This window comes from Prosopis cineraria, unplaced genomic scaffold (assembly GCF_029017545.1).
Source record: "Prosopis cineraria cultivar Desert tree isolate PC_DT_omini unplaced genomic scaffold, ASM2901754v1 PC2, whole genome shotgun sequence".
NCBI lineage: Eukaryota > Viridiplantae > Streptophyta > Magnoliopsida > Fabales > Fabaceae > Prosopis > Prosopis cineraria.
This window is the reverse complement of record NW_026555333.1, coordinates 11,424,926-11,449,753: the sequence shown is the minus strand read 5'-3', so window position 1 is coordinate 11,449,753 and position 24,828 is coordinate 11,424,926. Positions and strand designations below refer to the sequence as shown.

General features: G+C 34.5%; 3 protein-coding genes across 4 annotated transcripts; 1 reads left to right on the top strand and 2 right to left on the bottom strand.

Moving 5' to 3' along the window:
* Window positions 1-3,106: 3,106 nt before the first annotated feature.
* LOC129303888 (uncharacterized) lies at window positions 3,107-6,552 on the bottom strand. The gene is given in 5 exon segments (XM_054943455.1): window positions 3,107-3,580; window positions 3,768-4,064; window positions 4,067-4,653; window positions 4,749-5,907; window positions 6,158-6,552. Coding segments are annotated over 4 exon segments (2,364 nt in total). The 5' UTR covers window positions 5,884-5,907; window positions 6,158-6,552; the 3' UTR covers window positions 3,107-3,235.
* A 2,159-nt stretch (window positions 6,553-8,711) lies between these two features.
* On the top strand, window positions 8,712-14,213 carry LOC129303106 (PP2A regulatory subunit TAP46). Of its 2 annotated transcripts, XM_054942152.1 has the most exons (9): window positions 8,712-9,227; window positions 9,325-9,447; window positions 10,819-10,905; window positions 11,037-11,141; window positions 11,328-11,489; window positions 12,424-12,459; window positions 12,542-12,613; window positions 13,142-13,422; window positions 13,782-14,213. In XM_054942152.1, the coding sequence occupies exons 1-9, from the start codon at window positions 9,132-9,134 to the stop codon at window positions 14,026-14,028; spliced, it is 1,209 nt and encodes a 402-aa protein (XP_054798127.1). In that variant the 5' UTR covers window positions 8,712-9,131; the 3' UTR covers window positions 14,029-14,213. The 2 variants fall into 2 exon arrangements, with proteins under 2 accessions (XP_054798127.1, XP_054798128.1); XM_054942153.1 differs by lacking the exons at window positions 8,712-9,227; window positions 9,325-9,447 and adding an exon at window positions 9,509-9,843.
* A 3,765-nt stretch (window positions 14,214-17,978) lies between these two features.
* On the bottom strand, window positions 17,979-19,443 carry LOC129303675 (phytolongin Phyl2.2). The gene has a single exon (XM_054943149.1). The coding sequence runs from the start codon at window positions 18,979-18,981 to the stop codon at window positions 18,202-18,204; it is 780 nt and encodes a 259-aa protein (XP_054799124.1). The 5' UTR covers window positions 18,982-19,443; the 3' UTR covers window positions 17,979-18,201.
* Between the last annotated feature and the right edge of the window lie 5,385 nt (window positions 19,444-24,828).

The following is a 24,828-nucleotide window of genomic DNA, read 5'->3' as shown; positions in this document are numbered from 1 at the left end:
AAATTTTTATTAATTGTATCAATCTTTATTAGCTTCCCCCTCTTTTAAATAACATGTTTCAATCCAACATGCACGCTCTTTCTCCAGCTCCTTCCTTTTCGGCCCACTCGGGAAAATGCTACTTTTCTGTGTTTTGTTTACTAACGACATGTTCTTAATAACGATTTTCTGGCCCAGCCTTTGGAATATTCCTAAAACCTTTTTTCTTTTGTCCTCTCTCCGCATGCATGATAAATACTCTTATATAAGTTATTTTTTAAAAATATAATCTGGTTCATTTTATAAGTCATTTGTTGATGGGATTGTTTTGTTTTAAATTAAAATTTCTAAATTATCCTTAAAAAGTAAGAGAGAAAAAGACAAAAAAATAATATTATATGATTGACTTACTTTTTATTTTTTTTTGAGGGTTATATTTAGAATTTCACTTACTTTTATTCCTTATACTTTTATTGTACTGGTATTGATTGAGGTTGGTAGAAATAACTTATAAATAGGATTAGAGAGTGTATAGGGAAAATTTGAGTGAGTATCCCTTAACTAGACTTGATTTTAATTAAAGCTTCTAAAATTATGAAATTTCACTGTATATGTGAAGAACTAAAATAAAATTTAAGAGCTGACTATAATGATTTTATTGTCCCTAATGAAGTTAGGCCATGAACGATTGGTGTAGGGAAATTAATAATTGATATATGAAAAATGAATAACTGATATAAGTGAAATTTATAATTTTCATTCACAGTATAACACCACTAGGAATATAAATAAGTAAAATTAGGTGCATGAACCAATGATGTATAGAAAATGAATAACTGATATAGGTGGAATGAGAGTTGCAAATTTATAGTAGTATTATGCTATTAATAAGAGTTGTAAATTTTACTTATGTCAATTGTTTATTTCCCATATGACAATTGTTAATTTCTCTATATGAGTTGTTCATGCTCTTAATTTTACTAAGGACAATAAGATCACTTTAGTCAGCTCTTTAATATCAGTTAGTTCCTTGCATGTAGAGTGAAATTTTAAAATTTTAAAGGTTCTGACTGAAATTAAATTAGATCAAAGAGTCCTCACTAAAATTTTCCCCACACATATGTATAAGTGATTTTCCCACATATACAAGTAAGATTACTTGGTCATTATAACAGTATTTTCTGCATTTTTCTTGAGAATGGGAACTCAATCACAAACCAAACTTCTTGAAATAAAAGCAAGAGCAACACACATAAACGTACTTACTTTATTTAAAAATATAAGACATTTTTAATTGAATCTCACTCTTTAATAAAGTAGTTATCTACTTTCCAACTAATCTTATCTTTTTATATTTATTCCTATTAAACACTATATAATAAATATAAAGTCATTATTAATAAGGATACTTTAAAAAAAAGATAATAATTATATTTTAAAAAATTAAAAACACTTTATATTTTTAAATATTTAACTTTTTAAAAAATATTTTAATGAAGGAGTATATTATTTCTAATGAGAACACAAATAAAATGAAGTGATATGTAATAGTAATGAATCAAGAGCAAATTAAATGCTACCACCCCTACACGGCCACTTGCAACAGAGACGTGTCTATAGTACTTGCTATTCATTCGACGAGTACGACAAAACCCTCCCATTTATTGCTTTTTTCTTTCTTCTTCCTCAACCCTTCCCATTCTTGTTTCTTCCCGGCGTCCCTCTACATTTGCAACACACGACTTTTCCTTTTTTTTTTTTTGTTTGCCTTGAAATTTGAAAAATATTGTCATAAATTTCGTCTTTTACACTTGTTTTATGCCAGCCTTGTAGCGTGTAACAACACGTTCAACATCATTTTTATATATTAATTAATTTCCACATTGTCCTGTTGTTCCTTTCCTATATATCCGGCATGTTCTTATATTGTGCGTGCGTGCGAGCGTTGTGCCCTTGATTTGGTCTTGAAGGAAACAGTTGGCATAGAAGAGCAAGGTCCCATCGAAAAAGGAACAGTCGTCCATCAAACAACTTAATGGTCTTAACTACGTTCTCATCTAATCCACAGCGATATTTCGTATCCCCATTATTATGTATTCTGCCATAGATTCAAATTTTAAGCACAACCCCCAACTAAACGTCTTTCAACAAACCCAGAATCATCATGCCATTCTCTCGGCACTGAATTCCACTCAGATACTGATTACAGTTGTGGCTCTTTTCGCTTGTGACAGTACTGAATTAATGCATATTTGTGTACTTCAACTTGCAGATCGCATAGCTGTGCCGCTAAAGACATCAACACGAAAATAGGAATGCTTTTACCAGCAGATGAGGTCATTAATTTGATTCTGATGTTATAGAGCAGTATATTCATAGGACCAGGGAGATTATTAATAGTTTCTAATTCAATTGTTGCACAGTATATTCGTAATACAACCACTTTTGGAGTTTGGTACATAAATGCAATTTTCAGTCTTCAGATTCTATGAAAAATTCTCGACATTCATCGCATGTTTTGGTTTATTGTGATTTCTCACATCTTTTCAAGCAAGTTGTATACTCATCATCCAAGAGAAAACCAAATGCAACTCGTTTCGTTTTCTTGCAGCCCAAATGTTTCTCTAGGACCCATGCACCAACATTGAAGGCCCAATGAAGGAAGAAGTGAGAATTCAATTAAGCTCAGGCCTTTTCTTGTCTTTAGGGGTAATGATACAGGCCAGGCGCCCGTATTTTCATAAACGAGCTGGGGCCCCTCACAGACAGACAAACAGACAGCCACACATGACATGCGAGAAGGTGGAGAAGTATTGGATACACAAAAAATCATTTCAGTTTTTCCTTGCAGCTCACATCACACACTCGGCCTATCCTTCCAGATCTTAACGTTTTATCTTTTCAAGAATGATTCATCGATTTGTGGATTCTTTTCTTTCTTTTTTAAAGAAACAAGAGGTCCTTTCACATCCACTAAGTCAAATATTACCAAAGTAGGAAATAGAATAGTTGTAGGATATTATTGTATTGACGACCTGAAAAGCTTTAATGGGCAATTCTCAATTAGTCAATTCTTTATTTCCTTTCTTTTCTTCTTCCTGTCAATCTATGAGTTGCTTCAAGTCAATCAAGAACAGAAGTAAAATCCTATTCATGAATTTCAATGCTCTCAGAATCTTTTCTGTGACTTCCATATACAGATTGATGTTAATGTAACTACAGAAATCAGTAAATACATGGAAATTCATTATTACTACTACCTCCTCCAATGGATCATCCCTTCACAAGCTAGTGTTCCTTCGAGGTCTCCAATAATTCTGGCTGTCCGAACTTCTAGACCTCTCTGAACTTCCAGAAACATATTTCTTATACTATCAGCAAAGCGCTTCATGTCAATACCTGCACTTTTCTCCATCTCTTCAGCCACCCCAACAAATCCTGACACAATCTTGGACTGAATTTCCATCAGTTTCTGTCCTGTTGCAACTATATACCTCTGTAGTTGGAATGTTTCTTCTAGAAAGTGTCCCAGTTTATCTGTTTCCTCCTTTGTTCTTGCAGTTTTTAAACCCCCGTTGTTTGCATAGAGCTCATTCTCATGCTGAAATGGTGTACAAGATGAGAGAACATGTTGACGGATCAAACGGTTAAGAACAATTATAATGTCAAGGCTAATCATAGCAATAGCTAGCTAAACTTGGAAGTTTAAATTATTAAATGAAGGCTCAGCGATTCTTTTTGAAAAAATAATCTCTACCAAATGAACTAGAGGTAGAATCGATGATTACCATGCGTTTACAGAGATCATCGGTCTTCTCTTGAAGTGATTGGTACCTTCCAGCTTGTTTAATGAGCAGAGATGTCAAAGAATAATAAGCCTTCATACCAGCTTTGCCACCACTAGCTTCTGCATCTTCATCATTGGCTTGCTTTCCTGTCAACCTTTCAACAAGAACAAGTTGCTGTTTCAGCCTCTTGATTTTGTATGAAACTCCAAGAGCATGGAGATCCATCTTCCAGGGAGAAGAATTCTTCGTGTTACTGCCTGATGCTACATTTGCAGCAGTATCAACAACATCGGCTTGACTTGGCTATGATTACTTAGAGGACTATCCTCTTTAGGAACAACATCGCTTTCTTCTTCAAAATTACCTTCTGGGGGTTGAACTACTAATGGCAAGGCTTGTTTATCTTTTGCACAATCTTCCTCTATCACAATTTCCTTTATTTCTTGCTCCTTTTCACCTGGTTTTCTCTTGACCACCTTGACTTTGGACCAAATGGGATGATGATCCTGGGTTAGCTCTGGAGATTGTGAAGGTAAATGCAAGCTGTTTCTATGGCAGTTTAATGACTTCAATTGTGATGAGAATTGCTCTTTCAGGGATGTAAGCTCTTCTTCTCTCTCTAATAGGAAGCTCTCCAGTTTCATTTTGTCATGCCTGAGTTGTGTGACATCTTTGATCAGTCCCTCCATATGTGACTGAAGCTGCTTTGATTCCAATTCCATTCTCAGCAACTGCCATCGAAATGCTTCAAGCTTCTCATCTTTGAGTCTCATTTGTTCTGCAAAAGCATCAAGCTCTATGTGATGCCTTTGCTCAATCATACTAGCGTATTTTTCTGCCTCAGCTCGTACCCACTCTTCCAAACGCTTACCATTACCACCAATGGCTAGATACGGAAAAAAGGGGGAAATAATTATTGAATTTTGTAGATTAACAGCAAACAAATAAAGATACTTCAGAATTTGAAAGATGTATTCTTACCCAACTCTTCATTTCTTTCTGGTCGGTATTGATCAGAAAGGGGAGAAAATTTGTGTGTGTCCCTAGCAACATGTGAAGACCCTGTAGAACCTGGGAAGACATCAACTCTCGAGCCAATCTTACCCAACATGCTTTTTAGAGAATGTCTGTCGCGTTTTCCCTCTGATACTGCCCTCCATTGTTCTGTCTCTTGTTCAGCTTGCTTCCTCCTTGCCTTGGATAACTTAACCTCCTTCAGAAGCATCTGCTTTTCTGCAGTATCCAGCTTAGATTTCCTCAACATAGCAGACAAAATCTTATCTTTCTGTTCAAAATCCTTACGTAACTTCGCAGTCTCCATAGACAATTTCTGAGCCAGCAACTCTGATTCCTCTTTCTGCTCTATCACTGAACCAAGCTCTTGTTTTGTCGCTTCCACTTGCTTAGCCGCTCTGCCCAGTTCAGCCTCGAGCTGCCTCTGGTTTGATACAAGCTCAATGAAAGCAGTTTTGTGCTTCCTGAGCTCAGAAGAATGTTCTTGAGCATCACGGTTGGCTAATTCTCTCAATTCTTCCTTATCCCTTTCTGCTTTTGTCAGCTTCTCTTCTATCTCTTTCCTCTTCTGCTCCTCTTCTTTCAAAGCCTTATCCTTAGAGTCGAGCAAACCCTCCATTTCCTTCAATTTGAGATTCAGTCCAGAAATAACTTCCCCTTTCTTTTTCTCAAACACCCTCAGTTCATTCATGAGAGCCCCAATTTGCTGCCTTAGCTTCTTCCTTTCATTGAGCCAACATTGCTCCTGTGCAGCGAAGATTCCCACAACTTTCTCGTTCGCTTTGGCATCTTCGTGTCTCATCCTCTTCAAATGTTCAAGTTCTCTCTCAGCAACCCTGAGTTTGTCGTATATATCGCACTCTCCACCATTTGAACCTTCCTTCTGAGCTTTCCACACCAGCAATCCCAAGAGTTTGGCACTTCCTCGAAGCATGTTATCACGAATTTCAGACCATCTTTCAATTTCAACGCTCGGATTTGAGAGGGCTTGGAGGGCCAGAAATGCACAAGATACTCCAAAATACATCGGGTACATGTTATCAGAATCAGCCTTCGTCTCAGATCCAGACATATCAAGACCCGCAAGTTCCCTCTCACCCATTTCTAGAGATTTGTTTCTTCGCCTCTGCAAGGAAATCAAAGTCCCAGAACATTTCAGAAAATCTTGCGGTACCGAATTTTCATCATTAAGCCACTCTGTTAAGCACAGATCGTTGATGAATGATTCAATAATTGGGGAAACAAATATGCCTAGTACAATAATTGAGAAACAACAGAACCCAAGTAATAATAACAATAATGAGTGATTCAAGACCCAGAAAAAAATGATGAGTGATTAAAGCAATAGTTCTGTCATTGAACATTCAAGAACTTACAGTAACTCTTGGGCATCTCACATCCAGAGAACATTTCAATGGAGGTTTTGACACCACCAGTCACACCAAACAGCAGAATCCATGTGTGTGATGTGAAAGTCAGGGTTTATAGAAGCGCGAAAAGATTGGGGTATTCCACGTGCGAGAGTGCATGTTCAAGAGAGGAAAAGTGTGCTTTCTAACGGAATAGAAGAAAAGCTACGAACTTTGTTCCCTGGTTTTCAGTGAGAGAATGGCCTACCAGCCCCTACAATCCTCTCTTTCCTTCTTTTTAATCATTTCCCATTCTCCTTCTTCTGCTTCTTCTTCTTCTTCGCCTACCACCAACTCCTTTCGTTTTTTTATTTTTCACTGTGTCATCATATTCATAACAAGTTTTTAGGAAGCAAAATTACAAGATTCCTGGCGGTTTGTCACCATTACTGACAATATAAAGTACTTGAGCTGAACAACAAAAAGAATAAAAAAAATATCTGGGGTTAATTGGGATATAGAAAATGCAAATAGCTCTCCTTTGCTTACCTGTATATACGACCACTTGCAATGACTGACATTTAATAAATTAATTCCTTTCACATCCGGACAGCTGACATGCATTTTTCAGTGATATATTTTAAAGTTATTTATCATGTTAATTGCTGAAAATTGTTAAGGTGTATAGGTACGATGTAGTTGGGATTGTTTGGCTTAATCCACTAATGTACCACAATTAATAATAATAAAAAAAAAATTTATATACTTAACGTTATATATTTAAAATGTTTGTTTTCAATTAAATTAAGATATATGTACTTATTATAAGTTATTTATTTCATAATAAATTCTTAATATTAATATTACTAACATATTAGAATTTATGTGTCTTGATTTGCTTGGATGAAAGTATATTAATTATATAAGGGTAAGTATGTAAATCTTGCCCTAATAATAACAATAATATGATGTAAGCTTGTATAATAATGCTGTAATTTTTCAAGTCCAAAATATAAGTAGTTTTTTGAAAAAACAATCTGCATACAATAAAACACTCATTTCCATAAAAATACATATTTTTTTTTATTTTTAATCTCAATTACCAATACATTTTATGATGAGTGAGAGATACATTTATATAAATATTTAGATTAATAAATGCAAGGGGTAAAATAATTTTTTTTTTAGATGTCCTATATTGCTTTTGTTTTAAATCACTAAGGGAAAGTGTTTATATTTTGAATGGAAGGAGTATAACTCAATCAGGTTTTGAAAGGTAGGATTAGATTTAATTAAATTAAGGTTTACTATGTTTATGTAATAAAGGTTTCATGTTTGTGTTTATATTAGGGAAAATCATGTATAAAAGATTTCACTAATATTTTCCATTGGCACGGTGGAATATGGGATAATGAACTGGAAATAAGAGTAAGAATGAGTGAGAATGATTTATTATTACCTTATGTGGTGTATGACAGTGGCATTCAGTGACTCATTACCTCGGTTGAGGTAATTCCCATTTCATTGCTGAATCATGGGAAGAGGTCCATTTCATAGGTATGAGTTTTTGAAAGACTGAATTGTCCTTGTGACAATTTTCAAATTCCTATTTTACCATAAACGAAAATCCCTATCCGTCGTGTTTTGTTGTCAAATCTGGGTTCGAAATTTCGACGACCTTCACCTCCTTACCATCAGACCTTCTTTTGCTCACCCTTCGCGGTCTCACCATCAATCTTCGTCATCTAACCCTCTGCTTTGCCGTCGATCTTATTTGTTCACCTTCCTCTTTCATGGGATCTGGTTTTGGATATTTGTTATTTGTTGATCTATTGCGATTTTTTTTTTTTAATTGAAGTTGTAAAGCTGGGTTTATTTTCAGTTTTTGAATCACATGGGTTTATGTTAGGTTTACATGAATCATCTGGACCTGGTTCAAGTTCGATGATCTCAAAGCTTTTGATTTTTGGAATTCCTGAGCCTGTTGTATTTGATTCTTTTCGTTAGAATTTAAACGTGGAATATGTGATTTCTATTCTTTTGGAATTTCTTTTGCCATCGAATTTAAATATAGCTCGAGTTTTATTTGCTGGATTTGTTGTATTCCAATGAGGAAGAAGTTGGAGGAGGAAGATGATGGTGGTGGGTATTCAGAGGTATTTTAGAATTTTTACTATTATAATTACTTGTATAAAATAAAAATTATATATTCATTCAATCCCCATACCAAATATATTTTTTAAACTCACTCACATTCCCTTTTCTATTTTTATTTCCATTTTTATTTTTATTCTCATTTTATTAAAAGTCATTCCACCATTTTAAATTGGGCCATTGATTTGTAAGGAAATTGGCTAACTCATTTAATCCTATTTATTTTATCATTTACATTACTTAAACATAAAGGAATTAAGTTTAGATGTGTTATAGTCTCGAAAAAAATTATGGTTTGACGATGTGGATGTGAATATATATATATGAATGTGTTATTTTATCATTTACATTACTTAAACATAAAGGAATTAAGTTTAGATGTGTTATAGTCTCGAGAAAAATTAAGGTTTGACGATATGGATGTGAATATATAATATATGTAAATTTACATGGATTAAATTTAAATTCAAATTTATGGGGAAAAATGGTATAAGTTGTAAATTTAAGTTCTCCCAAGAGGGGCCCGGGGGTGGGATGCTGAAGTGTCGTCATTTGAGTGGAGGGTCCATGTAAGTGCCGTGCTCCCTTCCACATCCAACACGGGAAGCGCCTTGATCCCGGTTGCGTTGCGCTTTGCGGCTTTGAATTCCCGTGCGTTGAATGAACCATTCTCGATCTTTTTCTAGAATTTATCATCTCTGCCACCCCCCAATAAATTGTAGCTTCCAATTTGCGCCAAGAACCTCTCAAGTTGAAAGCTTCAATTTGTCATCGCTGGAAATCTAAAGGGAATCGTAAGTTTTGAACATCCATTCCTGGGTTTTCTCTCTGTTCGATTCATTCGGTGATGGGTGAATACATCATGGAGGACCTTCCGTTGCCGGCTCTCTTTGAGCAAGCTCGGAAGATCCATACGACTGTGACGGAGTCTGGGGCGGACCAGGTATGTCTTTGCGCTCGTTTGATTCTTCGTCTCACTGCTTAGTTGGGCTTGCGCTTAATTTTCTTCGGAGATGCTAATTTTTATGGGTTTTGTTCAGGAGCTCGTGAGGAAGGGATGCGAGGCTCTGGAGAAGTGTGAGGATATGATAAATAAGCTGGGTCTATTCTCAGCAAACGAGACCAAAGATGATATCAGTACAACGAACCTCAAGTATTCTCTGGTAATTATTGTTCTTCAATTATTATTTTCAATGTAACTGATTAATGGTAATTTGATTAAATCAGCCAAGTAATTGTTTTCTGAATTTTATTTTTCGTCTAAATTAGTGGTCAAATGGTTGCGCTACTTATCTGACATCTAGTGCGTGTGTGTGTTTCCCTCTTGCAATGGATCCTCATGCTTTGTGAATATTTCTTCTCTTCATGTTATTTTGAATATATGTTAACTTTGGGTATGCGCGTCGGGAACATGGAAGAGAGCTAGGAAGAAGGAAACGACAGAGGGATGCTTGCCTGTGTTAACTATTTAGATCTCTATAGTTGTAAACTTACAGGAAACGAACCCCCCGAGCAACAAAGGGAATATTATCATTCTTTTTTTCTTCAGCAGAGAAATGGTATTTCACGCATTCATCCTCGCATTATTTTATACTTATCATTTACCATTGGTTCAATGCAAAATAACAAAAGCAACTTTTTGTAATTAATATTGCATGTGAAAGGAGGTGTAAGATTGACGTCAATTTGGTGTTGTGGAAATAACAATTAGAAATTAGCATGGCATATTTAGGAATCTAATGGTATATAAAAAGTGAGACAAATAATAAGGAGATCGGGCAATGTGTTTTCAACATGATGATATTGAAAGATAACATGTTTTGACTGAGAAATTGTTTGGTCTAAAGCCAAATTGAAGAATCATGCTCCCATGACTGAGGATAGTTTAAATTTTAGGAGCTGCATGCTGCTCTAACCGTCTATTTCATGATTGAAAAGCAAAGGTGATCGGACCCTGAAAATCAAAACATGCATGTTTTAGTTTTAGTGCTATCTGGATATCTTGTTTGAATGATTGCTTCCACCTAGAAAAGAAGGAAGATAAGGTAATGCACGTTATTTTCATACTATATATGACTCTATGTCTCTATGGATATTGAGGGGCTTTTTCTTTTGGAGTGACAGTGCACTAAAAAAGGTCAATTGTAGATTTGGAGTCAGATTAAGTTTATTTAATGTTGGATTTTCCCATCGAATAAATTTCACAATGTGAATGATATTTTACTTGTCTTTCCTCAACACCTTCTGAAAGAAAGCGGAACAATTATTACTGGCAAATCGGAAACAAAACCACATTAGTGATTTATTATTTTTTAATTATGCAATGACTGTAATTTTCAATGGTTATTTAACTGAGCTTCAGGATATGTATGCATGCAGTAAATTTAGACGCATTCGCAACTTAAAAAAAAAATATTATTTCACCATTTTAGGGCCTACCTTTTGATAATTACTGAGGAACTAAGCTTGCAGAGATATTATTTTAGTGCCATCAGTGATTTTATTTTATTAACTTGTCAAGAAAACTCCCTCAGGTGCCGTTTTATCTTGCTGAGTTAACTGAAAAAATAGCTCAGGATGACAGGATACAGATTCTTGTGGCTTCCCAGGCCAAAATAAAGGTTAGTACTCATCCATCAGTGGGACAGCTCATTTGCTTGATTTGAATTGTTATTATTATTAGACATGTTCTGATATACACTTTTTAATTGTTACCGTTCATTCAAATGTAATTTAAGAGGGCCTTTTGTAGGAATTTATCTCATTTTGTGAGGCAATGGAGCTTGTACCTGAAGAGGAGTTAGAATCTTATATTCAAGGGGCGCCAAAATCTGTTGCAGATCAAAGGGCTAGAAAGGTTCCTTTTATTTCCATTTTATTTTTTAAAAAATTATTCATAAAGGTCAGACATTGCAAGTTTGCATCTAAACCTTCTATATCCAGGAAATGGAAATGGGACCAGCAAATTTTAAATGAAGTACTTTGTGTTATGAGAATAAGAGCTTACAATTAATTGTTGATTATTTTGGAGCCTATTTTGTAGATTGCTCGATTTAAACGTCAAAGAGCTGCAGAGTCTAAGTTGTTGGAGATAAAGGAACGAAAGGAGCGACGTGGGCGTTCTACAAAAGCAGCTGCATTGTCCACTCCTGTTGAGGCAGGGGAGGAAGAAGTACTGGATGATGATGGAGAAGAGGAAAGAGAGGTTTGCATCTTGATCCTTTATAAGCTATGTGGCAATGCTTCTTATCTTCTGTTACTCTTCCTCTACTTTGTAGTTCATAGTATATGGTTGGATCCCGCCAACTGGGAGGTGCACTGTGAAACGAACCTTCTTCAAGAAATAGCTTATAGATTATTTTGAAACAATAATATTTGGTAGTACTTTGAATAATGTTTGCTTCCTATATTTGTGATAACCTAAATTTTGGCACCTGCTTTTTAGGTTTTATAATTTGCTAAACAAGAACCATATGGCATGTTTGAGTTTTCTCTCCCAAATATCTTCCTTTTTATCAATCTGAGAGTAATAAGAAGGGTTCTAATTCAGAAGAACAATTAAAAAATGTTTTGTATCGAATTTTTTTAGCAAGATCTTATTGTCTACTTGGAATTTTGTAAACTTGTATTGGAAGGTGGTAAATGTCTTCCAGAACTACTCTTTGTGTCTAGGAAAGTGTTCTACATATTATCATTGCTAATTAATAGCAAATAGACTAGAAAATGACACTGATAATATAGTCTGACAAGAAAATAGCGAACCACCCACGTGTCATGTTTTTCTGCAAAGGACATTTAATGCTGTATAGAAACACACCCACAACTAAATTTAATGCTTTAGGAGTAGGGGGATTTTCCTGGAGTTTAATTCTCATGCAATGTTGACTTTTCAGACTTCATTTCCTTTAATGCACACAAGAAAATTTCTTCGTCTGGGCTTGGGTTTCTTGCTGCGCATGGCTTGGACTCTAAATATGCTGAATTGTTGAGAGCTCTTTAATATGTATAGCTATTATTGCTTGAAGCCTCTTGGCCAATGAACAATAGTTTGGCTAAAAATTGGCTGTTGGTTGGTCAGGGTCAGCCTCGTTGTTATATATATTATATCTGCTTATTGTACCTTTTCTTGGTTTCTGCAGGCTTGGCTCGCAACCATATCTCTGGCAACCTCTAAGGTTGGGTAAATAGTTAAGCTACACTTTCCCTTATTGAAACTTCTATATGCAGTGCGCTCATGCTTTTTCATGCAATGCTCAGGCGTTAGATTTGCTGGAAATGTTGAAAAAAGAAGAAGAGATGCTTTCTGCTATAAAGGAGAGACAATCTAAGGTAGTACAATGCTTGGGGCGTGCTAATTTCTAAAGCACACCTAGATATCCCGTAGTAATTATATGAAGCATACATTGTGAAAGGTTTTTTAGGATACTTTAAAGAACTTATTTGTTTGAAAGTAGTAGAAAAGAACATCAAAGCTCCTCTGGCACAGAGTCTGCACTCTGGCTTTTTAAATATAGGAAAAACATAATCTTTGATTCCTATAGTTTTATTGAGTTTTGCTTTTTGTCCCTGTAGTTTTTTTTTCCTGTGTTTTCAGCCTCTATAGGAACTAAAATTACTGAAAAATGGAAACTATAGGGACTTGAAAAACAAAGGTTATCTAATTTTTCTAAAACTATAGGGATTAAAAACACTGGAAAGAAACTACAGGGTTAAACAAAACCCGATGAAACTATAAGGACCAACTATTGTGTTTTCCCTTAAATATATATGTTTATTTTCAGAGAGGAATGGGCAATGCAGATCTTTTGCTGACTCCCATAGGTCTTAATTGTTTCTTTTGATTTTGACATGGTTTAGGATGGAGAAAAGGAATTCTCTCGAGACCTTCTTGATGAACGTGCCAAAAAGGCTGAAGCATGGCATCGTGACTCTGCAGCTCGTGCTAAGTATGCTAAACCTGCAGTGCCAATCACTTGTGCCACCTTTGCTCAAGATGTTTTAGAAGGAAGGGCAAATGTTTCCCAGGCTCATGATCACAAACACCAACCGCTAATATTTGGACCTGCCAGCCTTGTGAATGGAAGCCTAACAAGTGAGAGGGAAAGAATGGCAGCTAGGGTTTTCCAGCCTGGTTATAGGTATATATTTATGGTCTTTTAGATAGATTAAACGTGTAGCCTGGTGATTGAAAAAAAGCTTAGGAATAAGGATATAAAAGAATTTGTAAAACACAGAATGCCTCTAAATATCTGCATTTTCAGTTCCAGCTGCTTTTGTTGCTTTTGATGAAGCGAGAATTAGTAGCTGGGTTTGTTTGATATGGTTGAATTGAATATCTTGTCAGGATATACTAGAGAAATGGTTTAAATAATCAAGAGTTTTACTTGTTGAAGAATTTCACGAAACACCGTTATTTTAGATTAAGTATGGACCTCTATGTACTTTTGGTTACTCTCAACTCATTTTTTGAGATGCTAAGTTGAATATTGTGTGGAAGGATGCCAACCATGAGCATTGAGGAAGCTGGGCTTAGAGAAATGGAGATGATGAATAAATGGCAAGAGAGAAATGCCAGACTCATGGAAGAAGCCAATTCATCTTGGCATAATGATAGGAAGTCAAGGGCAGGAGAAGAAGAAGATGATGATGATGATGCTGCACAAGAGAAGGCAAGAGCCTGGGATGACTGGAAGGATGATAATCCTCGAGGTGCAGGCAACAAGAAACTCACCCCATGTGGTTAAGGGGGTAGGGTTTATCTTCACATTTCATGCATGGCTAATGAATAGTGGGGTTATGTATGATGAAGCTTTGATTGTATTGAGGCCAGATTTTGTAGTTGGCTAATCAGATGCTTAGTTTGTTAAGATGTTTATTTAAATACATGTATAATCATAGTCTTGACAGTGCAAAGGTCTCCAATTCTCCATCGTGTTTTGCAGGTGTTGTTTCCTTGTGATCTTTGTGCATGTACCTTGGTTTGGATTTGGCTGTCTGGGCTCTGCGTTCCAACAATTGTCACTTGCAATAGGTGACAATCCATGCAAAGCTTCCAGGACTTTCTGCCATGAATGTGCTGTGTACTATTACTAAATATTCCTTTGGTGACTAATGAATCTACCCTTCGCGGAAACAGTGTGTTTCTTTTGGGTCTAACTAAAAACGCACGGTCCATCCAAACCCAGTTGGGTTAGGTTAGATATCAATGTTTCAATCTTCATCAATGGAGTTGTAGCTTGTGATGACTTCATTTGCGATGGCTGAGGTAATTGAATAAAAAGTTTTATCAAATACCTTAGTGGTCATCCAAGGACTGTTATTGAGCTTTTGAACATCCTTGAGAGTCTTAATCTTTATTAGAGGAAAAAGTTTGCCCATGTAAGTGATTACTTTGATTCTTTTAAAGCTTTGACACTTATTCACCATGAGCATAACTCGAATCATTTTCTCAATGAAATTATAAAGAAGATTAGATGCCTAATCATATGAAGGATTGTATTATAACTTTCAATCATATGTTTAGAGAATTTAATAAATGTGTGGATTGATTTACTCATCAAGCTTTGATGTGAATGACAATCATGATATTTTTTGTTTTTGATGATCTACCCTTAGAAGTTGAATCTTCATGAGTCTAGACTTGATTTAATTTATTCTTCCTATACGGTTTTCTGTGGTCATGTACTATAAAAAAAACTAAACTAAAACGCGGTTACAGCACACCATTTTGGTCGATCATGAAAGGGCATGATGATTCTGGTTGTTTCATTTTATGTGGAATGATTATGTCATAGGCACTTAGAAAGAATCTTGTAACCTGTTAGCGCGAACTCGGGTTTAGCTATATTTTGGAAACGCGCTGCTGCAAGTTTTTAAGGGAGGAAATGTTCAATCAAATGGAGAGTTCACTTCCATTCCATCCGACGTTTAGCTACTTCAAGTTCCACCATGTTCTCTTTATCACAACTCGAGAAAAGCCTTGGATCCACATATAAAAGAGGTCTCATGAAGTGTGCTGGTTCATGCTGGAAGTAAAGAGAGGGAGAGGGGGGGGGAGAGAGAGAGAGAGAGAGAGAGAGAGAGAGAGCCATGCAACGCATGGGAATAGAGATTGGGGTGACTTGAGTCTGTTGGCTGATTGGTGATGCGAATGTTTAGCGTAAGAGAGGATCAAGGGAGGGTTCGTAGAATTGATGGGATTCATTCATATCATCCATTTTTAGCATTTTCTTCAGGTCACCAACTTACTGTCCAAAAAGCTTTTCTTTAAATGGCATAAACGTTGAAAGTCTTACAGAAATATAGCAATGATGGTATGATTGTCCCCAGATGCCGGTTTTGGAAAGTTCTGCACTTGAGCTATTGTTGAGTCCCAACTCACAAGGGCATTAGTATTGTTGTGTGTTGTGTCGGTAGTCGGAGTGGTTGGAATTGTGATAATTAGTAAAGGTTACATTCCTCCCTGGAAAATCAAGATACATGTTCATGTTCTCCTCAACTTAAATAATGCAAGTATTATTAGTTGTAGTTTCCATTTTTTTTAATTACATAATTCATTAATATTCTCTTTTTGTGAAGATTTTTCCATAATATTTAATTCTCTATCAATTATGTTAAACTTTAACAATTTGAATTTAATAACGAAAATGTGAAAAGTATTCAAATTTCTGGTATAAAGATCCCCTATTTATCTATTCATCTCTTCGCTGCAAAATAGAGTAGATTTCTTCCGGCATGACAATTAAGTTTTAAAGGATTGATTATAGTTAGCTCCCTGATAAATTCTTTTAAAAATAAATTATAAATGCCAATTTCAATAATTATAAATTGAAAAATCTAAATTGTAGATAATGCATTTAAAGTTTAAAATGTAAAACACATTTTGCAATTTAAAATTTCTTATTAGATCAATTTTTTTGGACACCTAATTATCATTTTCTCTAGATTGCCTTTGAAATGTAGTATTTCCTTCATCCCAAAATTATAAGATATCTAAAACAAGATTGCGCTTACTAATAAAACTTAATAACAATAATTTATAAATTTAAGTTTTTAAAACAAAACTATAAATATTTAAAAATATTTCTACACACTTAATCATTACTTACTTCGATCATAATATAAGTTACTGTTAACTAGCATATTTTTTTTTAAAGTTAGTTAACATCTTAATTTTCTAAAAGTTTTTATAGCTTTTCAATTGTGTCATTGAATATAATAAATATAACATTTCAATCATTCTAAATACTATCATTAATTATTCAATAAAATAAAGGTGTAATTAAAAAATATTTAACACCTACTCAATGCTTTATATCTTAAATCAAGCAAAATTTTTAAAAATATCTTATGTTATATAATTCAAAAGGAGTACATTACAATATTATTTTCCTTCTCTCTTTACTTAAAGAGTAATGTTAAAAAATTATAATTAATGAAACCTTAATTCTCTTAAATTATTTTATATTTTATGATGACAAAACATTTTTAAAATTATTTTATAATTTAAGACAAGAGAGAGTAATAAATAACATTAAAAAAGAGTGAAAAAAAAAATTAAAAGTTTGCAAGAAAGTCGGAGAGGAGGGTAGTGACTGAGCTGTGTTGGGTAAATGATTGGAGTGATGTCTGAGACACAGCGCAAGGGAAGGGGGCCTGCCTCACGATGTGCGCTTCAAGCTTATCTTCCAATGCTTATGGCTGTAATGAAATCTGATCTGAATAATTTAAATTTAAACTACTATTGTATACTTTTATTTTATATTTATTAAAATAAAAATTTATAAAATTATAAAATAATTTTAATATTTTTTATTTTAAATCTAGTTTAAATTTAATTTAAAATGTCTAATTTAATATTAATTTTTTTATAATTGTGATATATTGAATATTAAATGTACGTTGAGATATTGTGTAAAGTACATTTAAAATAAAAATTTTAATATTAAATTAAACTCTTTAAATTAAATTTAGAATAAATTTAAAATAAAAAATTTATTATAATTATTTTATAAATTTTTATTTAACCTGGATGTTCAGATTTTATTGGAGCATTAGCACTGAAGTTAGGTCCTGTGAAGTGTGAGCTGCCCCTCCCGCCTGCAACTTCCACTGTGTGGGCCCTACCTCACCGACCCCATTCCTCGTTCTTATCCCCCACCCCTTCAAATCTTCTCCTGCATTATCACTTCACACTCCATTTTCCATTGTTTGACTCACGCATGTGCCTTTAAACTTCTGCTAACATTATTTAATCCCATAATAGGCAATCAAATTACTGTGTTGTTCTCCATCTGTCCTCACATAGCAACATCTAAGGTCATCATCTAGCAGGAAATGCTTCAAATACAACATTTTGCAGGAAACAAAAAGCATAGCTGATACCACATCAACTGGGAAGCTTCCAATGAAGCTTTGCACTGTTGATTCTCTCCTAAGATAATGCATATTCATGGTACTGTGACGCTACATGGCAAGAAAGAATCGTCAACGATCTTATCTGCTATTAACTTCACTGACTATATTTTTGTGCAAAGAACAGAACTTGTTGACATCTATGTTACTTATCAGAATGTGTTCAAAAATAACACAACCATGAATGATAACTTTACGGCTTTGTCCATGTAAATACTTATTACAGGCAATAATTTGCTGTAATCATTCGTCAAATCAAATGCGAGTATGAGACCAGAGAAAACACTAAATCTTCATAAATTATTTCCATTGAGTTGGGAAATTTCCAGGGGAAATCAAAAAGGAGCAAACCCCAATTACACATACGGACATACATGCCCAGTTTTCCCATTTACACAGTGTGGCCCTGAAGTTCATGGTCATCGACAGGAACTTGGAAGGGAACAAGAGCGAAGAATCCCCAAACAAGGGACAAAAAAGAGGATCTTTCAATATTATTGACTTCATCTGTCCATGCACTTAAACCCTCTGCAAACCCATAACCATATCACAAACAAAACTGCACATACAAATACATCCAGCATCAGAACCACCCACACATGCTTTTTCCATATTTGCTTTGCTTTTTGTCGATCGTTGATCGCACTCTTATTAGGCATCGGAAATTGAAAATCTCTGGAAAAACCATCGATGCAATCACATAAATCCACTTTGTTCTCTGTTGCAGCATTCTTCACATCCATTTCATTGGCTGCCGTATTCACCCTCTTCTTCTTCTTCAGCCCTGGCATCGCAAGCAAGGGTGCCATCGCCGATCTCTTCCCCTGGACTGAATCCATACTAGGGTTTCGGCCGTCTAAATCCTCGTCCCTCTGTGTATCTACAGAGTCCGAATCCAAATCCAAATCGAAAGCCAATGTTTCGCGAAAGAAGGGGTCAAATTGTGGTTGGAAACAAAGCGGCGTAAAATCGTCGGAATCCAGGATCGACCTGACTTCTAATAACTCATCAAATACACTCTTGATGCGATTCAAGAACCAGAAACCCTCCGACTTCGCGAGCTCTTCATCGAATATCGCAAAATAGACAAAAGGGTCATGAATCACGAATGTGTAGGTTTTTTTCTTGACTGTGTGAGAGAACATGGAATGGTGGAGAGGAGTTTTGGCAAGGCATTCCGCAGCTAACTCTTCGATCTTCCGTTCCTTGGACCCATATTGAGCGAGGACTGTGTTTTCTCTGGCAATGCAAGCATAATAGATGAAGTTGGGATTCGAAATCATTTGAAAGATCCGGAACAGAAACAGAAATCTTCAGAAGCTAGAATGCAAGGAATTTTAGCGGAAGCTAGCAGAGGCAATTCGAAGCTTCCCACGAAATTGGAAGCATCCTGGAATACGAATCGATCACGAGGGAATCCTTAACCTCTGTCCCCTCATAATTGGTTCTTCTTCCCCAGAAGCTGGGTATCGTTATTTATAGCTGAACTTTTTAGGGTTTTGACAATGGAGAGAAATGGTAAGAGAGATGAAAAACTTGGTTCCGAGAGCCGTCTGAAGAAGAAATAGGAAAGAGAGAGGAGCACTGATTGGCTGCGTGCGCGCCAGACTTTCCCTTTCAGAACCTGAAATTAAGAAAATTTATTTCCTATAAAAAAAATTACAAACGTAAATTCATCAAAGTTGCAGTTTTTGGCAGTAAAGAAGAATGGGAGGTAACAACCGAGGCGACGGGGAGCAGTACTTGCTGGGAAGACATAATTGTTTGGTTAATTTGCTACCGAGGTAGTTATTTCAATGCTCTGTGCTTTCATGCCAGGCAATCGGAAAGTATTTTGTTGGGACCGGGGTTATTTTACCGTAAGTCACTTTTAATTGTTTAGCTCATTTCAATCAAAAAGTGTTTTGTTGAAGTCGGATAAAAATTAAAAAAGAATCGTTAATAAAATATTAATTTTTTTAAATTATTTTCTATTTTAAAATAATTTTTTTAACATTATTTTATAATTTAAGACAGGATGAGTAATTAAAAAGTATTGGACCTTAGAAATATTTTTAAAATCAAAATTTTAATTGAAATGATGAATAAATTAGTTTGTGATCTATAGCAATTGAACACAGGGAGAATTGTACCCATGGCTCTCTGGGGAGAATTGTACCCATGGTTCTCAAGGGAGAAAAATTACACTTAAGACTCAATATAATTTAAAATATCTTTACAGACTCGAGGACTTTGAATGAAAATATATTTTAGCAAGGAAAGACTTATTTGCCTCTCCCAAAACCAACCAATGTTCGATCTGATTTTATTTTCCTCCCTTTTCCTCTTCATTCTCTCGTTACCTTTCTTCTCTCCCTCCTCTTTCTCATTTTTCTTGTCATGATTATTGTTTGATAGTGATGTTTGATTGTGGCTAGTGGAGGGAAACGTCTTTGTTAGTGGCAGAGGCATGGATTGTAGGACTGTAGTTGCCACAAATTTATGAGGTCGTGCTGGCGCTAGCGGGGTGAGTCAGATTGGAGGAGGGTTCAACCATGAGAGTGAGCACAATTTGGCATTGATGGTAAGAGACCTCTTAGAGAATGGCAATAGTGGTGTTGAGTCTTGGTTTAGTAATGATAGTGATTTTGGCCTCTCTGAGATTTATGAGATTTCTAGAAGCTACAATGAGATCTTTGGAAATTGCCACAGAAGTTGTAAAAAATCAAAACTTATTATCATTGAGTTATGAATATTTAAAGTCAAAAATTTTAAACTTTAAATTGTAAATAACTAAACATATATTTATAAATATTCGGATGTTTAGTTGTAAATTTATAAATTTTGATAACATGTCAACTCTAAACCCTTGCTTATCAAGATATATACTTTTACTTGTGAATATTTGAACAAATATTTGTGAATATATAATAGTTACTTGTAAATTTATGAATTTTTCTTATTTGAACAAGAGTATAAAATGGTTATGATGTGACATTTTGTAGTAACTAGTGGAGCATCTTAATAATGTCAAAGCTCAAAGTAAAACTGAGCAAATGGGCTCAATCCAATGGGCCAACCCATTAGTCAGCCAATTTTGGCTGGTTGAGTTGGTAAAATGAGCCAATTTTGCAAAACGTTAAAAATTGCTGGCTAAATAGGTTAGTCCACTAACCCGTTTCTTCTTCTTGTTTTAAAAAATTGGCATGGTAAACCTCATGTGTATTAGACTCCCATCATCCTACTCCTTAACTTTTTTTTTTTAAGACAAAGACTAAGGTGCTTAGTGCTCTATGGTATTATTATTAATAATGCATCCAAACTCTCTCTTCATCTTCATCCACACATAGATACTCTCCTTCAAAATATTGTTCTTTCTATGGTTGATTAAATTTCATTAATTGATTAAATTCTATATTTATTTTTTTATTTATAAGTTTTTTAATTGTTAATTTGCCATAAAGTGTGGGTGTAACACCCTAAGTTTTCAAGTTGGGAATTATAAATATTTATAAGGGTATTTTGGTTAATTTAGATAAATTATTGATTAATGAGATTTATGGAAGATTAATATAGTTTTTAGATTATTGGACAGTCTTAGGAGAAGAGTAGGTTGATGTTTAAGCATGCTATGGCATGAAAGGGAATTCAAACTTTGGTGGGACTTTTTGTGCCATGCGCCACAACGGGCATGTCAATGCACCACAGCGCACATGTAAAATCAGCACTTATCAATTTGCAGAAAATAGATCGAAATCAAAGAAAGAAAGAGAGATATTGTCAGGAGGTGAAGAAAAATGATCGGTGTCTACTAGAACACAATCCTCTAACCACATTAGGAGCATTTGGAAAGTAAGTCCCACATTCCCTCTTCTTTCCTTTTATGTGAAAATTTCTAACTTTTAGGGTGATAGAGGCTTTAATCTCAATTTTCTTGGGTTTACACTGAACCTATTGGCTTATTTAAAATTTTAAAGAGTTAAATCAAGCCTTTAATTTTAGGTTTATGAGTTTTATGGTGACTTAAAATTTTTATTGAGGGTCTAGACAAACCCTAGGCATAGTCTAGAGGCTTTGAGACAATGTAGGGAATTGGCTAGTAATTTTGGTATGCTGGGATGTTTAATGGAATGGTTAGAGTATTTGAAAATGATTGATGTGGTTAGATAAGGAATTTGGGTGTTATAAGTACTTAAAATCTAGTGAATTCAGGGTTTATACGGAGTGATAATTAATAATTATCGCTTAATTATGTAGATTGAGTGTTATTGGAGATGTAATCATGTGTATAAAACGTATAGAGCTAACGTTGAGCCACAATAACCCTTTTGTGTGATAAAAGATTGAGGTAACAGAATAATTTACACTGATTAATTATATTGCTTAACTGTTTGTGAGTAGGTAAATAAATTTGTTTACATGTGTTTTGAAAGCTTGGTATGTTGTGAAAGATGATTTACTTGTGCATTAGAAATCGCCTTTGAAATGGTAAAGAATTTTGAATCCTTATGTAAAAAGTGTAGTAATTTTACATAAGTATGAAATGTGTGGCAAGAATGAGCATGATCATGTTAAGGGGTGGGAGTTCACCTGTAGAAAGAAGTAGTGAAAGTTCATATGACATGTATCTCCTTAATATCTAGTGAGGCACGGTATTAAATATTTTCTTCTCAGTATCCATACAGGATACGACGTTGGAGAGTGACGGTTCTTAGCATCAGTGATGCGATGTTAGAATAACAACACCTCAATTGGTATGCAATAGGAGAAGACCATAGTCTGAAAGTGGGATATGACATATTTAGCTGGGTGATTCTATCACCAAAAGTGAGCTCAGACCATTGTGAATGTACACTTAGTTTAAGAGCTTATGGTTTCAATCAGGGTGATATGGAGGCTAGGATGGTAAAATGACCATGCTGGTGGTAAATGATTTGTGTTTATGGAAAAGAGTATGTTGTGATACGCTAAAGTATATTTTGATGCTTAATAGCTTTACTCCTTATGGTTATGCATATTAATTAATAGTAGTGAATTATTCTATTATTGAGATGTTTATCTCACCTTATGGTTATATTTTACAGGTGAGGGCTCTGGTAAGGACAAAGGAAAGGAAAGGGAAACTGAAGAATGAAGAGCATTATTGTATAACTCTTTCCTTTTCTCTTTTTGGATTTGTAATGAATATTGCCATTATATAATATCAACTTAGGAACATGACATTGCTTTATTATCACTTGTATGAATTTAAGATATGTGTAAATATCTTGGCGTAAGGTTGATGCTATTGTAATTGAATGAGTGTGCTCAACTAAGATACAATTACAAGTAATATATTTGAAGTAATTTATGTGTCAAAATGACCAAATTGATATGTGTGTTAAGTTTTATCTATTCCTTTGTGTTGTTATTAATTGGGGGTTAGGTAGTCATTTTGAGCATGAATACTTAATTATGTGATATGATTGGCTTATTATGAATACTTAATACATAAATGTTTCCGGGGCTAATGGCATTTGGTATTGTGAGTTGGACACTTTTGAAATTGTTTTGAGTGAAAACAAATCACTTTGGATTTCAATGTCCATCTTTTTAACAGATGATTATTTGAGTGTGAGACTGGTACCATTAGCTAGAAGGCTTAAAGAGCTTTATGTGGACATTTGAACCGCTCAAATTGAACGTCAATTAGTGAAACAGCATGCTCCAAAAGTTTAAAGTACTATTATGACAGTAGGTGCACGCCGCAGTGCATGGTAATGGCACCGCAGCATAAATGCCCTTCGAGGAACTCGTCCCTCTGTGCCATCCACCATGATGGATGAACTAAAATGTTTGAAAAAAAGGGCCTTGTTTAGCTTGTTTTGAAATGTTATTTGATTTCCATACTTCTGTATTTGTATATATTAGATTTTCAACTATGGTTTGAGTTGAAATAAAATTTTTAAAAAAAATTTTGGGATCTCATTATTTTAACTAATTATTCTTTAAACTTTTGAGTTGTGATAACTTTTTCTTAAAATTTTATCTAATCTTAATTATCATAATGGCATGTAAGAGTGTTATCCTGATAATGTCAATATGGACATTACAGTGGACTAAATATACATACTTATGTTGTATAAATTTTAAATTGTCCTAAGGAAACAAGATTTTAAAGCATTTTTTATGGGCTAGCCAACGGGTTGGCCAACCCACCAAAAATGGGTTGGGTTAGGTTTTCAAGCCCATTTTATTTGGCTGGTTGGCCTAACTCAGTCTGGAAAAATACCAACCTAAACGAGAAGGCTCTCTAGTCATCTTGTAGACCATTTGCCCAATGCTAGCTCAAAGTGCCATTGTACTCACAGTAGAAAACCAAAGGAAAATAAAAATAATAAGATTAAGCATCAAAATATAATTAGTATTCCTCTAAGATTTTGTTTATGTTATATTAAGTTGGATTTTTTACAAATAAATGTATGGCATAGATTTTGCTCAAAAAAAATGTATGGCATAGATTGTGGTGTATGTTTAAAAAACACATGTTGTGTTGTAAATAAAATTATTTACAATGATCATTTGTACAAGTTACCCAGGTTTATGAATATTAAAAATCCATTTATAGCATGAAAATGTCTACTTATTAATAATAGAATGTTTATATATTTCACATGGTCCATGTGATTAAACATTTATAATGCCTTTGTAATATGAACAATAGAAAGTTCATATAAAATATGACAAGATCCATTTATTAATAATATAATATCTATTTATTTCATATGGTTCGTATAGTTAAGTGGGATAACTTATACAAATGATAATTGCAAATAATTTTATGTACATCACGTCAAATGTTCTCCAAACATATGCCACAATATATGGCATACATCTATTTATAAAAAAAAAAAAAACCAACTTAAGATAGCACAGACATGATCATAGAAGAATACTAATTACATTTTGGTACTTCATCCTATTATTTTTATTTTTCTTCGATTCCTATTGTGAGTGCAGGGGCACTTTGATCTTTGATATTATTGAGTTGTTCTATTACCGAATATAAAATGTCACACTTGAACCATTTTATACCAATGCAAAAATAAGTAAAATTCAAAAATTTATAAGTAAAAGTTACAATATTCACAAGTATAAGTTTAAATATTTAC